We start from the raw sequence: 18,158 nt of genomic DNA on the forward strand, positions 1-18,158 counted from the left end.
TGTACAATTATGTTGCTACTCTTTTTCAAATTATCTTCTTCTTCCCCATTATGAGGCAAATCATCCTGCAGCTGAGCACTGATTTCATGAAGTACTGTAAGCAAATTGTTGACACAATCATTTTGGATGTTCTAAGTTCAATCATGGAACAATCTAGATTCTCATCTCCAGATATGTACATAATTCCCAAATCAACAATCAGATTGTCGCATAGATTAAAGTTGTATCCATTACACTCATGTCTGATGGCTGATCCGATTTATTCTTCAATGCCTAAAAGAAAAAAGTAACTCTCATCCCTAGGTTCTCACTGACCTTAATACACATCTCCAGATATGTACATAATTTCCAAATCAACAATCAGATTGTCACGTAGATTAAAGTTGTATTCATTACACTCATTTATGATGGCTGATCCGATTCATTCTTCAAAGCCTAGGGGGGGAGGGGGGGGGGGGAACAACTCTCATCCCTACGATCTGTTATCTTGTGGATGAATCTTGGTAAACATGGCAAATGTATTCTTGGTTGAGGCACATTGGATTGTATAATCAATACTCATTTGGTTCATACAGTTTACACAATGTGGATATAATGAACTCGAAGAATACTGAGGAATTGATGCATACTGTAACAGGCAAAACTAAAAAAGTCCTGATGTTTGAAGTGAAGATGATAAAATTTTTCTGTGTGTTCTATTTATATCCAAAATAAACTCTTCCATATTTCACATTTTTATTGTAAGTGTTGGATCTGTTGTAACTTAAGGTTCTTTTTTTGTGCCCTTTTTCCCCAGGGATCTTTTACCTGTCTTAGTAATGCTCGTTATGGTATTGGTTGGGGAGCCCTGGGTGCAGCAGAGTTTTGCTTAGCAGAAGCACGTCGATATACACTAGAGCGTCACCAGTTTGGACGGCCTTTAGCAGCCACCCAGCTCATTCAGAAGAAATTAGCAGATATGCTTACAGAAATATCAATAGGTCTTCAAGCATGTCTTCATGTGGGTCGCCTGAAGGATAAGAATTTGTAAGTGTACTAATTTTTGAGGAATAAGAATTTGTAATATTACTGATTTTAATCACAAAGAGAAAACAACATATTCAATCAAATCAAAACTTAATTTGAAATATGTTGAAAAAAACTTAGATAATCCAAACTTGTTCATTACTGAAAATAAATTTTTTAAATAAGGGTAAAATATAAGGTATATCAAAGAAAAATAACATTTTTCACCCTAGAATTCTGTCCTGTGGTATTAACTGCCTCTATAAAGACACATTGACTTGTAACTACTTTTATGTCATAATTTTCAAAGTTACACAAGAAATGCTATGTAATTCATTTGGGAATGAAGATGTTCACTTTCAACTCAGAAATTCCTGGTAACAAAACTCACTCAGGCTTAGTGTGATGCAGAAAGCAATGGGTTATGCAGTCCCAAAAATAATTCACCCCTTATCCAAGTATGTGAAAAATCTAATATACAATATAATTAACTTCAAACGCAAACTGAAATCATGTCTGCTTGACATCTCCATCTCCATAGGAAAAGGATGGAATATTAGAGCTTAACATTGTCAATGATGAGATCATTAGAAATAGGTTGGAGAGGAAATCAGCTGTGCCCTTTTAAAAGTACCTTTCCAAGGTATTTTCCCAGCAATTGCCTTAAACTGTTTAAACAAATTAAGGAAAATCTAAATCAGGATGTCCAGGTGGGGATTTGAACCGAATGAGTTGAGTGTCTTACACTGTGCCATTTTGCTTGTATACAATTGAAAAATTTCTGAATGTACAAGACTGTAAAGTGTATGTGACATTGCACATATAGTTAAGTATAAATCAATGTATGTTGAAAAATGGAGATTAAAGATAGCTTAATATTAATTAAAGGACGATTATATAAATGGCTAGCATGTTACTATATTTTTCACTGAGTAAGTCCTTTGTAAACTAAATGACTCATTTGATTAGAGTACTGTGAAATCATGTACTTAGTTACAGTATATTCTGAGGTTCATTATTACGCTGCAAAGTTCCCAAGGAAAAGTACTAATTACAGGAACTGGACACAAATTTGATGGAGGAGAGTTCAGATCCTCTCAAAGTTATTTATGTTTTCCTTTACTTCCATAAATTGATGTAGACATCAACATCTACATACATACTCCACAAGCCACTTTATGGTGCTTGGCAGAGGTTACCTTGCACAGCAGAAAGTCATTCTCTTCCTTGTTCCACTCGCAAATGGAGTGAGGGGGAAAAGACTGTCTAATTGCTTGTGTATGAACCCAAATTTACCTTATGTTTACTTAATATTCCTTACACAAGATGTACATTGGGCGCCGTAAAATTCTTCAGCAGACAATTGTAAATGCTGGTTTTCTAAACTTTCTCAATAGTGTTTCACTAAAAATATGTCATCTTTCCTCCAGGGACTCCTATTCAAGTTCTCAGAGGATTTCCATAATACTCATATAATGATTGAACCTATCAATAACAAATCTAACAACATGCCTCTGAATTGCTTTGATGTACTCTAATCCTACCTGGTAGAGTCTCAAAGACTCTAGTGGTATTCAAGAAGTATTCTGTATGTGGCCTCCTTTAGAGATGAGCCATACTAAAAAGACTTCTTGCAATAAAACAAATTTGACCACTTGCCTTCCCTGCAACTGATGTCATGTGCTTGTTACATTTGATATTGCTTTGCAACTTTACACCTAGATATTTAATTGATGTAACTGCGTATTTGGTTCACATGGGGTACCACAGCCATACTTGCACGTCATGTGCTGGCTTTCAGATCAGCTGTATGCACTGTTTAATAACAGGGTAACTGCACAACACATCAACACCTACAATGCTTGAAAATGGCATGCAAGGCCAAAAATTGGGCAATCATGCAAGATATAATATAGGATGATTATAATTAAAATTAAACTTTCAAACCACTGTAGAAGTAACACCACTAGTCAGAATGACATCAAATTGTAACAGAATGTTATTGGAGAAGGGGGAAAACATATGGCAGACGGAAAATAAATAGTTACAAAATGTAGCAATAGATGGCACTGTAAGCATTATAATTTAATAGTGGTCGACTAAAAATGACAAATGAATCATACAACAATGCCTAAGGTGTACGTTTGACGTTAAACAAACTTAACTACTCAGTTTGCATGCGTGTACAGGTGTGATACTGTTAGTTACGTAAGCCCATCCACCACGGCAAGTTCATATCACATTGGATGGGAAAAATTGGTTTTTAATTGTCTTGAGGCCAAAAATCACATAAAAAGCATCACTTACATCAGTTTTTAATTGTCCTGAGACCAAAAACCGTACAAAAAGCATCAATCAAAATCAGATCACATTATTAATTTCTGTGTGACTGGTCCAAAAAATGTGCAGTATGCTGTCCACCATTTTCTGCAACAAGTTGAAATTGAGGAACAGAATGTTACACAACTGATGGAAGTGTTTCCGGAGTCACGTTCAGAATGTGTTGCACAGTGCGTGCCTTCAGTGCAGCAAAGTTTGCAGTCGGAACACTGAACACATCATCTTTCAGGCTGCTGGACAGCCAGAAGTCATACGGTTATGATCAGGTGATCAGGATGGCCAGGATGTAAGAAAATGGCGGCTGATAATTCTAGCAATTCTGAAATGGCATTTCAGCAGCTGCTTAACTGGATTTGCAATGTTCAGAGGTGTGCCATCTTGCATAAAAATGATCCCATCCACACATCCAGGCTTTTGGAGAGCTAGAATAACTAGGTTGCGCAAGAGACACTCGTAGCACTTACCAGTGATGGTACAGGCAACAGGACCAGAAGCACCTGTCTCTTCGAAAAAATATGGCCCTATGATAAATGATGCCGTAAACCCACACCACTCAGTGACCTTTTCAGGATGAAGTGGAACCGGTTGATTTGCGTGTGAATTTTCTCTTGCCCACATTCGAAAACTCTGTGTATTGACATACCCTGTCAGATGGAAGTGGGCTTCATCTTTCCACAAAATCTTCCCTGGCCAATCATTGTCCACTTCCATGCAAGCAAAGGTCTCTCTTGCTGGCAGGTCAACAGGAAGCAACTCGTGCACATGGGTAATTTTGAATGTGTAGCAAAGAAGAGTGTTTTGTAGGATTTTACGCACAATGTTCATGGGTATGTCCAATGTTCAGGCAATTCTCCATGCACTACACGTTTGCACACCACCACTTGTCTCCTCCTGCACTGCTGTAGCCACTGCTTCCACTGACGTCGAATCAATTTGTTTCCTCTGTCTATCAGGTTGCTCACCAAAAGAACACGTCTTTTCGAATTTATGAATAATTTTCTCCAGACCTACGGCAGTCATTGGACCAACGCCTTTTTTAAAACCCTACAGTGTCCAGTACTTCCACAGAATGATGTGTGCACAGTCATCGTTCTTGTAATACAGCTTTACAAGCAGAGCGTGATTCTGCATTGAGACAGTCATTGCGAACATCGCAGATGCGAAAGGAGGAAATGCCGTGTACCTGGAGCGTTTATACCAACTTCAATGTGTCGTGCGCATGACAGGTGTTTTCATTTACCTATTCTGTCACATGCAGCACCATCTGTTGATCAATTTTCATACTATATTTTTCATCTGCCATACGTTTTTCCCCTTCTCCAATAATTTTCCATTGCAATTTGACATCATTCTGACTAGTGGTGTTATTTCTACAGTGTTTTGAAAGTTTAACTTTAATTATAATCACCCTGTGAAATGAATACTCGTGAAACTCATCTGAGGTTGAAAACTTCAAAATGTCCTTTAATGTGATTGCTGATAAAAAAAACATGACTTTCGTGTGTCATGTGACACATTTGCAGATGAATAACATGCCCAGAACTTCTAAAATGGATCCTAAAAGTGTGCTTGTCATACTTACTGATAAGAGTAAGAATTTTCCAGAGTTGTATCATGAAGCACTTAAAGTTTAATTATTTATCAACAAGAATAATGTGTGGTAGCTTACCCATGATCACCTTGTAGACATTTGTTTAAGGAGTTGGGCGTCCTCACTTCTGCTTCACAGTATATTTATTACCTCATGAAGTTTGTTGTAAATAATCCATTACAGTTCATTACAGTACATTATGATGTACATAATTACAATACCGCAAAGAAAAATGACATCCATTACTCCCCATAAAGGTTGTCTTTAGCAAAAGAAAGGGTGGTGTAATACTGCAACATAAATTGTTGATCACTTAATGAGGCATATAAAATGTCTGGCAGACAGCAAAGCAGAATTTGAGAACAAACTGAGAAAGTTTCTCCTTGACACCTCCTTCTGTTCTATAGAAGAATTTATGTAATTCTAATGTGTTAAAGGTGATGGGTAAGAATTACCAAATCAGATCCGCATACTTTTTTTTAAAAAAAAAAAAAAACCTTATAAATTTTGATGCCATAACAATATTCACAAAATAATTTGTGATGGAATGTAAAATGACTCATTCCTACACGATATTGATTTATGTACAACAAACTCAATTTAAATTGTGCAATTTTTACTATTAAAATAAAATTGTTTTAAACATGAGATAAGTTAGTACATTTCACACAGTGACTGTCTCGGAGTATTTCAACAAATTTAAACGGATGACGGGTGGGTATTGGGAAAAACTGAAGACCAAGCTTAAGAAAATTCCTCACACACTGATTGCCTATAATATTAATATTATGAACATCCTTCTGTCAAGATTGAGCTCACCTAGTAACCCAGGGGGGAAGTCATAATACCAGAGGTATTATGGAGTAATGAGGAATATAACCTAATAGCATCTAGCAAAACGTTTTGGCCTTATGACAGCAGTGACATGTCATTGCTCAGGCTGTGTGAAACAGTATGTGTAGATAGCCACCCTGATCCGTAACTACTCAACTGTTGACCACAACACACAGAAATTGGCCAGAAATGGATCCAAGAAACATACATATGGTGTCCTATATGTGCTCAATATGATTAAGGTCAGGTGACCTGGAGGACCAGAAAACTTTCTCATTTCATGCAGTGTTCCAATTTGGGAGCAACTGGATAAGGGAATGTCTTTCTAAAGGTACAAGTCACCTGAAGAGGGAGGTGAGAGATTTAGTGTGCACCTGATTGGGCTGAAGGTTGTTGTATCATTCACCGGTGAGGAACAATGTTAGTCATACCAGGAACCACATTTCATTCCATGTACATGTCCACCATATGGTTATACCACTGCTACTGGCCTGAATGGTGTTCTTTTGGAAAAACAGCTCACCTGGTTTTTGGTGTAATCATACCCCGCCATAAGAGTGTACCAGTGTGTTCTGCAGCTCGTCAGTTCAGGTAACATTCTTTACTGTCAGTGTCAAGTGATGATATGAATATCCATGCTCTTTGATGTTCAATAAGCATGTGAGAGTGGTGACTTCTACACATTATAGTGAGAGGATGATTGTGGGTGCTGACCAATCATCATTGTTGTTCATGGAGTTATGTTCCATCTATGCAACTAAATGAAAGGCAGTGTGTTTATCTCCATATGCCTTTTGCTTCTTTTGTCTGTGAAGCATCTTCAGTGGCATGTTATACATATTTCTTTTTTATACATATAATAAATGTGTGTTCGCCCTGATGGCTGAGAAGTCGGCGTGGCGGTCTGTCATGTCATGGGGCCCGGTTTCAATTCCTGGCTGGGTTGAAGATTTTCTCCGCCCAGGGACTGGGTGTTTTGTTGTCCTCATTATCATTTCATCATCATCTGTGGAAGGCAACAGGAAACCACCACTGGAATCACTTCCCTAGATGCTCATGGGGTGGACCTCTCTGATGAGGCTTCCTCCATGACAAGACCTGCCATAAGGCAGAACACAAAGTTTTAGTTTTTATAAATGTGTTATGTAGTAGTTGCAGAATGTTAGTATGTTACATTTTGTCATGTTTTTCTCTTGTTTTTTAGATTAGAAGCAACGTTTGTATCACAAATTTTCTGATGTTAAATTATCATTTGGTGTTATGATTTCCAGTGTTGTTAGTCCATATGTGGTTCTGGAGATGTATTCATTCAGTCCCCATACTCCAGCTGGCTGATTTCTGGTGTTTGTTCACCCACATTTATCATTTTTCATTTATTGTGTGTGTGTGTGTTTTGTGAATATTGTGTGTGTGTGTGTGTGTGTGTGTGTGTGTGTGTGTGTGTGTGTGTGTGGAGAGAGAGAGAGAGAGAGAGAGAGAGAGAGAGAGATATCCATCAATTATTTACTCTTGTCATGTTTCAGATTTCTTTTTGTTATTGTGTTAGTGGCTAACATGATCAGAGAGTTATTGCTTGTGTTGATTTGGTCATTAATTACTTTCCTTTTCATTGCAAGGGCTCTTTGCATGTGGAAGTTTTCTTGTAATATGAGGAGTTTTGTTGTGATCGTTCACTCTAATAATTTTATGTGAGAAGAGTGAACAGTCACAACAAAAAAACTCCTGACATTCCGACATAACTTTCACATACAAAGAGCCCATGCAATGAAAAAGAAAGTAATTAATGACCTAATTAATGTAATCAATAACTCTCTGATCATGTTAGCCACTAAAACAATAATAAACAGAAATTGGAAACATTAACCAGAGTAAATAATTGATGACTCTTTCTCCCCCCCCCCCCTCCACATCTCTCTCTTTCTCTCTGTCTCACTCTCTCTCTCTCTCTCTCTCTCTCTCTCTCACACACACACACACACACACACACACACACACACACACACTTATTCACTTAAGGAAAAAAAAGACTGCTCTCACAAATAATGTAACATTTACACATAACAAAATACACACACACAAAACAAATGAAAAATATGAAACCACACATAACAGACAAAAGATAAACCACATGGTGATAGTTGGCAATACCACATACTGTAAACAAGCACATATTGATCACAAAATGAAAAGTGCAAGTAATGTGTTGTAATAAATGTGGGTGAAAAAACTGCCAGAAATCGGCCAGCTGGAGCATGGGCACCGAACGAACACAGCTACAGGACCACACATATGGACTAACAGTACTGAAAATCGGAAGTAACATCAAATGATAATTTAACCTCACAAGATCTGTGTAATAAAAGTTGTTTGTAATCGAAAAAACAAGAGAAAAACATGATGAAATGTAACATAGTAACATATTGTAACTATTACATAATACATTTATTTTATGTATAAAAAGAAAAATGTATTACAGGCCACTGAAGAAGCTTCATGAATAAAAGAAGTGAAACGTATATGGCATAAACAATCTAACTTTCATTGACTTACATTTTCGAAACGTACTTCCATGAAATTTGAAGCTGCTAAGGAATGACAGAGGAAAAAATGACATTGTTGTCATTCTGCATTGAACTGGCTGTGGCCCACCACTTAAATCTTACAACCTGCACTAACTAATGGAGCTAGTGGCAATCTCTTTCATCACTGTGTTATTTCTCATGACATATGACATTGGTGGTAGTGATTTTCCCTATAAGCAAGTCCTCAGGAACACCCTTGAAAGAGTGGCATATGAAAAGCCCATCAATTGCATAGCCTCAAATGGAGTGTCTCACGTGCCATATACACATGATCTGATCTTGATGAAATATGCTAATATTGCATATCTTTAACATCCTGCTCTCAACTGTTATGCCAATGACCAGTACAAAATTTGATGACTGCCAGTCATGTGGCATGCCGAAGTGTTCACTTTGAAAACAGGACCACTCTCTTTCCTACACAGCAACTATCTCAAATTTATGTACTCGTGGCATGACAGGTGCCAAGAGTGCAATTAAGTCATTCAGTGTACTCCGTATTCTGAGATTACAGAAAACTGCTGATTAACTTCAACAAAGTTCACATTTTGATAATTTAGAAGCTAGAAATGATTACTGCAAAAGCAGCATAGGTTATTGGATGTTCATATTCTGATATCACTAATATTTATCAAAAGCAAACTAATTATATTGTAACCTAGTAGAGATTAGAGTTTGAAATATGATCAGTGAATTTCCTAGTAGCAGAGTGGCAACTCAGATGAAGGTTTGGAAAGGGTGACATGGACCTTGTTGGGACCTGCGGTTGTTATAGAAGGCATTATGAAAGCTGTGGAATATGCCAGTATTTTTATTAGTCACATATGCTCCTTCATAGTTTATGGTCTCCCTACCAGATGTGGCGTTCCCAGGAAAACACAATCCATACCAACAGGTCAAAATCACGCTACAGTGGTTTGAGAGATATTTGATGTCCTGATTGCACATAATCCCAGTTGAATTGGTCTGGGGTGTCATTAACCATGCATTGGGGACATGGAGACTCCATGTTCTGATAATGTGCACCTGTCTTGTATGTGAAGATGAGGCAGCTATCTATTAGGTGACTAGGTGTAGTATGAAACTGGATGTTGTGATGCAAGAGTGGTCTCCTAATTATATGCTTCAGTTTCACCAACAAAAGTTTGTCTTACATGAAAAGCCATTTGTTATTGCGTGTTTCATAATAATATAATAAAAATAGCTGTTCTCAAGATTTTACACAAATTCCTCACTTTCTCACTTGCATATTAAACCATCTTCATTTTCTCCATATAAGTAAAGTTTCATTTTGTACATATTCTTTTAAGGTGTACTCCAGAAATGATATCAATACTGAAATGTAATTCCTGTGGAAAAGCTTTGGACATTGCACGCACTGCCCGTGACATGTTGGGTGGGAATGGCATTTCTGATGAATATCATATTATTAGACATGTTCTGAATCTGGAATCAGTCAATACATATGAAGGTAAGGTCATATACTTTTTCTTTTTCCTCTTTGTTTCCTGAATGCAAATAATGGACAACTGCACTTGATCAATCTGTTATAGGTACTCACGATATCCATGCTCTCATTCTTGGGAGAGCTATAACTGGAATACAAGCATTTAGCTAAAAACTGGACTAAATATTGTGTTGCTACTGAATATTTATGCATTGCTGTATTTTCTGAGGTACGTGTGACAATACTTATTCACTGTGATTCTAAAATATGTAAATAATACTGTACATATTTATTTATTTATTGCTGTATTCTGAATGAGAATATCCAGTGTGTTTTACTCAAAGTTTACCTGGAATAGAAAAAGTAAATCAGTCATCAATCCAAAGATTGCACTTTACCACCAAGCCACACTTACCTGCAATATGAAGTGTAAATTTTATGTCAACACTGTAAGTTCTAGTTTTCTGTCCATAAAATTTATTAATAATAACTGACACTGAACTGATGTTTGACTGTGTGTGGAAAATATAATGAGGAAAACAGAACGTACAATTTCCTAACTCTGGCTATGATTCCTATACAATGAATAATGTTTGTAGAAGTATGAAGCCACAATTGTTTAGTTTATTGTTTATCCACAGATAAATCATATGTCTAACATCAGTTTGATACAAAGAGAAAACACAAGTAAAAGTTAACTGACAAGAATTAGGAAATAGATCTGCTGTTCACTTGCCCGATGGGTGATGCATCTGTTCATTTAAAAGATTATAAGATCACACTAACTTTTATTACTGACTTTCAAGTACTACGTAAGAACATGTTATTTCTCATAAATACTGAACATTTACTGGAAACACTGACTTCTGTTTCTGAAATGTTCAATATACTGTCTTCTTTCATAAACAGCACTGCACCCTGCTGCTGATTTTTATAGACTTACTAGCTGACAAACCCAGCATTGTGTGGATATTAATTTTGCCAATTTTCTATTAGAAATGAAACCTTGTATGTATTTGAGCAGTATACTTGGTGTGAGATGTGCAGTTTTGTGAACATCACTATGGCAATGCCTCTCCATATCTCTGTAGGCAGCTGTAGTTTTCGTCTAATGCCATTTGTGCTTCACAGTTCAAACATGCCAAAAGCACAAGCAGGTGTAAGGGATTACCTTAAGTTGACTTGACTAGGAGTGTTTTAGTACTTAAGAATAAGTTTATTTAAATGTCATGCATGATGCAAAAGTTTCTCCTGATCTGTATATCATACAATGATATAATTTTGTAGTTACATTCAGCAGCTTTTGTGGATAGTGTCTGCAAAATGTGTTGTGAATAGAGTTAGTAGCAAAGGAGTAAAAAATGTAAATGTCATGCACAATGTAGCAGTTTTTCATGCATCTCAGTGTTAATGAAGTCATATGTCCTGAACTGTGGTGGGTAGGTGGTTCTTACCCCTCAGCAATTGTTGCTTGACAGTAATGGATATGTATATCATGTTTGGTTGAAATTGGTCCACTGGTTTAGGAGAAGATGTGGAACATACAAAACACACACACACACACACACACACACACACACACACACACACACACCAGCAGCAGCAGCAGCAGCAGCAGCAGCAGATAGTTTTGAAAGCTAGGGTATTTTTGTATAATTTTATATGTTTTGGCCATACTAACAGTTTTGCCTCCAGAAAATAGGCACTGGGAAGAAATTCTGTCTCATAATTTTATTGTTTTATCAGGTGAAGTTTTCTTTTGACGCAACAACAACTTTCGCTGACAAAACTACTGCTAGATGCATGTAAACTAACCTGCTTGTAAAGGTGTGTTTACATCTGTGTAACTTTATGTGTGCACTATAGTTCAATTCTTTTATCTTGGCGGCTCGCGCATGCCCGCCCAGATGCGGGAGATTGCTGCGTTGCCAGTTGCACACGACGCACGTGCCAAGAGAAGCAGTGCCATAGTATAGTATAGTTCGCAAGCTTACATTTAGGGGGGAGCGCGCAGTTCATGAAGTAAAGCCACCACGGCCGTATTAACCCTTTCGCTGCTACAAAGACGTGCTCCCTGCATTCCGCGCTGTGCGCGTTTGTCACTGCACTGCTCGCCTGTGCAGACACATGGTGTTCTGACTGCTTTGACACACTTATCATTCGATTTCACAAAAACTATTTGGCCCAAAAATTAGATTTTTACACATCTTCTTGACTGATACCTTCCCCCCATAAATGATTTAATTTTGTTTTGATGTTCAATGCAGTTATTATGCAGCATTAAATATAGTAAACCATTGCACGAAATTTTTGAAGAGTTTGCAGAGGTAAAAGTCCATAGAGTATACTTTCCGTATGGTCGATTTTAGTTGCCACAATGTTGAGAATGATATGTGGACAAGGTACCCAAATTTCATATAAAATTTACTGTATAACAATATCTCATTTAATTTAAGTACCACATAGAAGTCGTATGTAATATTGAGAAATATTCCATCTTTCGCGACTGTAACAAAAGTTTTATTTACACTGGGCACGTTTGGCTTTATTTAAAAGCACTTCAAGCGATCAAAAGGAAGTAGACAAAATACATTAAACAAAACTGTGGACTTACAAAAACATTAGGACTCCATCTATCAGTGAAGTGTTCTGAGCTATGTCAAATATAATTTTTGTGTGTGGCACACACAAACAGCATTTATTTGCTAAAACACTGATCAGCCGACACAAACGTTGAATATTGTGTTACCGCAGCACAAAACTATGAAAGGTGACTTGGCAATGGAGGAGACAAAATACTGTCCTCTGAAGATGCTTCAAAAGAGAGAAACACGTCTGGTCTAAATAAGTCGCTTATTACAGTTGCGGAAGAGGAATATATTTCAATACCATTGGTAAAACTGCAACTGTGGAACAAAAACAAGAAAGAGAACATGAGTACCATTGTGTATGTGTCATACCTTTCGTTGATTGAAGTGCTTTAAAATAAAGCCAAACATGCCCAGTGTAAATAAAACTTTTGTTACAGTCGCGAAAGATGGAATATTTCTCAATATTACATACGACACCTATGTGGTACTTAAATTAAATGAGATATTGTTATACAGTAAATTTTATATGAAATTTAGGTATCTTGTCCACATATCATTCTCAACATTGTGGCAACTAAAATCGACCATACGGAAAGTATACTCTATGGACTTTTACCTCTGCAAACTCTTCAAAATTTCGTGCAATGGTTTACTACATTTAATGCTGCACAATAACTGTGTTGAACATCAAAACAAAATTAAGTCATTTATGGGGGGAAGATATCAGTCAAGAAGATGTGTAAAAATCTAATTTTTGGGCCAAATAGTTTTTGTGAAATCGAATGATAAGTGTGTCAAAGCAGTGGGAACACCATGTGTCTGCACAGGCGAGCAGTGCAGTGATGACAAAATCGCGCACAGCGTGGAATGCGGGGAGCACGTGTCTGCAGCAGCAAAAGGGTTAATGCAGAGACAAAGCACTAGAAATTTCAAAAAATTGCATTCAAACGAATAAAATTTTTGAAGTAAGACACTGTGATCTTGTTTTTAAATAAAGAAAATATTAAGCACCGCGCAAGGTTTGAACTCATAATCTTTCGCTTAGTAGCCCAACACCTTAACCGTTACGCTAACGCAGCTCATCTTACAATGTAACTACATGAGGAGTCTAACACGTCATGCAAAATACTGACAAACACTGTTGGTATGACTATGAATTACTGACGCTTCGTCGAAGTACAGTAGGAAATAAACACTTACCGCTGTTCTTTATTGCGAAAAAGCGGTTAGTGAGATTGATACAAACACCTATCCTTGCTATCGCCTGAATTAGGAGTTTTATTACTTGTTAGGTTTAATTAATTAATAGAATATGAAGCAATTGGTATAAAGAATGCTTTTTCCAAACTTTTTATAAAAGAAAGTCTGCTATCAAGACATTGATTTTGTTCTATTACTTTATTTATGACTGAACGTTTCTAAAACTGAAAACACTCGTCCGTGCTCTGCACTGCAGTTGAGATCTGGCAACGTCGTTCTCTGTTCACTGGCTGATTGTGTTTTGTGACGTCAGATGCACAGAACGAACCTAAACTCGGCCGCCAACATAAATGATGCGCACTATAGGTGCATGTAGCCATTGAACGGAGAGGTGAGGGGGTGAATGCAACTTCGCAGAGTCACACGGGCTTCTGATTTGTGCACACAGGCTGCCCCATGTAGGCACAGGAATCTCCCCACTCCAGACAGGGAGACAAATGCAGCAGTCATGTACGTCTATGTAATTTGAAGAATATTATCATGCATTTCTTGTTTGTGGCTGGTATATTCTGCAGATTATAAAGACAGTGTGAAATGAAATGATTGTCTACAGTTTTTCACAACAAAAACAATCTAGAAACAATAAAGACACACCTGAACACAGTAAAGCCATTGTTTGTACTTCTGACAAGTACGTTTTGATGAGGAGTGATTCTGGGACTCTTGATGTGCCAGCACTGACCCGTTTCCTTTACATGTCACTTCAGTTCATAGATAGTTTGCGTATAAAAATAGTAGTAGTAGTAGTAGTAGTAGTAGTAGTAATAATAATAATAATAATAATAATAATAAAGTCCACCTTACTAAGGTACCAATCTGGCAGTGTCACTGCAAGTCCTCAGTGGTGCATGAATAAATTAGTCTCAGATCCTGAAATTGTATTAGTTGGTGTTCTCACAGTTCAGGGACGGATGTAACACCATTGATTTAATTTTGATACTCTTCCTTATTTATTCAGATTAAGTTGCACGCAACTGATGACCAGTTCTCACACTTTTTCGTAGTATCAGCAGTTTATAAAAATAATTTCATTAGTAATACTCATCTAATCAGTCCACTTTCTCTCCAGATAATAACACTAGTTTGCCAAGTTAGTTACCGAATATAATGGACTTTTGACAGTGGCAGGATAACTCATCGATAGCGCTCTAACAGGTTCAACAATCATGTCTCCCTTATCCATATTTACACCTATCACTGACTGACTACACAAGGAAGTTCATACACGTTTATTTTCACAGCTGAGCACAGAATTTTCACTGATGTGTTGACAAAATAATTGCTGATTGTGGGACTGATTAAGGTACAGTGCTCGTGGTGCAGGGTGCGGTGGCTAGAAGCCAGGATGCTGCAAACGGGTGGTGGAGCTGAGGTCGAGCCCAGATGGCAGAGGACAGCAGCTGCAAATGTAACAAGTTCTTTTATTGACACATCTGCACTGCTTGATGCATAGGGTCAGTGTCCAGCTGGCTGCCGAATTCTGCTTGGCTGTCTGCCCGCACAACCCTTGTTGCCGGTGCGGTACTACATCGTGCCAGTGACCTTGTTACATAAGCTGGTTGCATGGACCCTGCACCATCATTGTGCAAATTTTATGCTGCTATGGCTTCTGTGGCCCCAAGTACCATCTGCTGACATCACAGCAGGGGTGCCCACCACACTAGGCCCCCTGTCTGGCAGTGGCTGGTGTGCATGGGAAGAAACCTCCTGCCCCCTGGGCAGGAGTTGGCTGTGCTACCGGGGATGTACATGAGTGGCCAGTGGTGTCATGCCTCTATAAGTCTGTGGAGAGATGTAGTGTGCAAAACTGCTGTCCTGCAGTGGCCTCGACTAATAACCTCTGTTGACAAGCCCATGTGGTGTCCTCATTTGGCACAGCTGCATCATCTCGGTTGGGCTGCGAGACTAAGAATAATTCTATTAAAAAAATGACTAGTGCTTGTGGCTGGCAGCAAGATGTGTATGCACCACTACCAGTAACAGATGGCTTCTTTAATCAAGTGTGTGCCAGTTTAAGGTTTTCAGCATTCCTGTGAGTCAAACAAACCTGTGACCATTCATACTGCTTTTACTTGTTTACATTCAATATACATGTCAGTACTAATTGTTATGGGCCCCATACACTTGAAATGGAATGCGGAAGTGTTTTTAAGCAGTTTCCTGTGTAGATTGACTGCATTATTCTACTATGCTACCAATGAACAATGAACAATGTTTTTTTTTAGTCCTACTGCCCCAACAGTTATCATTCCAGTGGGAGACAGCACCTTAAACGTGTTGGTAAAAGTGATAAGTGTAGAACTTTGAAGTTCTTCCCAGTCCTGGCCTTCCTCTGGACCAACCACTGACTCACCACTCGAAGTCTAGTTGTCGACATCTTGTATTTCCTGGAGAAGGAACAGTACCCTTGGGAGAGGATAGTAGTTCACGCTCCTTTGACAGAAGTCTACCCAACCATCCATTCACACCAGCTTTCAAACGCTTGATAGCAGTCTGGACAATTTCCAATTACTTGCAAACACCAAGTAGTTCACCCAGTGCCTGAGAGCAGCATTCACAGTGGGGCTGCATGTGGGTGGTGCAATGTTTATCTGAAACAGTAATTTAATTGGCTAGATAAAACATCTACTTACCAAGCAGTGGCAGAACACACACATAAAAGAATGTTGTAATTAGGCAAGCTTTCAGAGTCAGTGGCTCCTTCTTCAGGCAGAAGGGTTGAAGGGGAAGGAAGAGGGGTGAGTGAAAAGGACTGGAGAGGTCTAGGAAAAGGGGTAGACTTTGGGAAAGTCACCCAGAACCGCGGGTTGGGGGAGACTTACCACACAGGACGAGAAGAATAGACTGATTATTGAGGACTGCATCGGATGAGATTTGAAAACCTGAGAGCACACAGAGCGTAGTTACTGTGAAGAGATGCTGAGGTGGAAGAAGTTAACATAAATTAAGGCCAGGTGGCTGGTGAGAACCAAGGACATGTTGTAGTGCTAGTTCCCACCTGCGGAGTTCTGAGAAATTAGTGTCCGAGGAAGAATCCAGATGGCATGTTTGGTGAAACAGACACCGAGGTTGTGATACTCATGTTGTAGAGCGTGCATGTTGCATGTTGCCAGTATACACCCTCTGCCTTTGTCCATTCATCCTAATTGATAATTTGGTGGTCGTCAAGCTGATGTAAAAGGTCAAACAGTGTTTACATAACAGCTGGTACATGACGCGTTGTTTCACAGGTGGCTCTCCCTTTGATAGTATATGTTTGCCAGTTACATGGCTGCTATAGTTGGTGGTAGGAGGGTGCTTAGGGCAAGTCTTGCAGCAGGGATGGTCACAGGGGTAAGAGCCATTGGGTAGGGAGATGGGTGCAGAAGGAGCATAGGGTCTGACAAGAATATTGTGGAGATTGGGGTGGGGAGGGGTGGGGAGGGGAGGGGAGGGGAGGGGAGGGGGGGTGACGAAAAGCTGTTCTAGACGTGGTGGGAAAAATTTCAGACAGAATGCATCTCATTTCAGGGCATGATTTTAGGAAGTCATTGACCTGTCGAAGTAGCTGATTTATGCATTCCAGTCCAGGACAATACTGAGTCACCAGTGTTGTTTTCTGAAGCTGTTTTTTTGGAGGGATCAGCAGTACCAGGATTGGATTTGATGGCCCGGGAAATCTGCTTTTGAACTGGACTGGTGAAGTAATTACGTGCAGTGAAGGCTGAGGTGAGACTGGTGGTGTATTGCTGTAAAGAGTCTGCATCTGAACAAATACGTTTGCCTTGACATGTCAAATGTTCCCTCCCATACAGCTTTGGCATTTGAGACAAACGTATTTGTTCAGATGCAAACTCTTTAGAGCAATACACCAAGAATTTCACCTCAGCCTTCACTGCACATAATTACCCCACCAGCCAAGTTCAAAAGCAGATTTCCCGGGCCATCCCATCCAATCCTGGTATTGCTGATCACTGTAAAAACAGCTTTGAAGCACACCACTGGTGACTCAGTATTATCCTGGTCTTTAATGTGTAATCAGCTACTTCAACAGGGCCATGACTTCCTAAAAACATACCATGAAATTAGATTCATTCTGTCTGAAATTGTACCCATCACATCTAGAACAGCTTTTCGTTGCCCTCCCAATCTCTGCAATATTCTTGTTGGGTCCTGTGCTCCGTCTGCACCCATCTCCCTACCCTATGGCTCCTAGCCCGGTGACCGTCCTCACTGCAAGACTTGCCATATGCACCCTCCTACCACCACCTATAGCAGCCCTGTAACTGGCAAAAGATATACTATCAAAGGGAGAGCCACCTGTGAAATGACACGTCTTGTACCAGCTGGTATGTAAACACCGTTTGGCCTTTTATATCTGCATGACAACCACCAGATTATCAATTAGGATGAATGGGCATAGGCAGAGGGTGTATATTGGGAGCATGCAATATCCTGTTGCAGAGCATGCTCTACAACATGATAACCATGACCTTGGAGTCTGTTTCACCACACATGCCATCTGTACT

At 38.9% G+C, this 18,158-nt stretch overlaps 1 protein-coding gene across 1 annotated transcript in view; it reads left to right on the forward strand.

Moving 5' to 3' along the window:
- The window catches only part of LOC126184404 (glutaryl-CoA dehydrogenase, mitochondrial-like), a 187,248-nt gene that overhangs the window by 161,862 nt on the left and 7,228 nt on the right, over nucleotides 1–18,158 (forward strand). Inside the window, exons 4-6 of the mRNA XM_049926788.1 lie at nucleotides 797–1,026; nucleotides 9,663–9,823; nucleotides 9,906–10,028. Coding sequence (XP_049782745.1) covers nucleotides 797–1,026; nucleotides 9,663–9,823; nucleotides 9,906–9,970 — 456 coding nt within the window. The 3' untranslated portion in view covers nucleotides 9,971–10,028. The remainder of the gene's footprint in view (nucleotides 1–796; nucleotides 1,027–9,662; nucleotides 9,824–9,905; nucleotides 10,029–18,158) is intronic.

Source organism: Schistocerca cancellata, chromosome 4, assembly GCF_023864275.1.
Source record: "Schistocerca cancellata isolate TAMUIC-IGC-003103 chromosome 4, iqSchCanc2.1, whole genome shotgun sequence".
Lineage (NCBI taxonomy): Eukaryota > Metazoa > Arthropoda > Insecta > Orthoptera > Acrididae > Schistocerca > Schistocerca cancellata.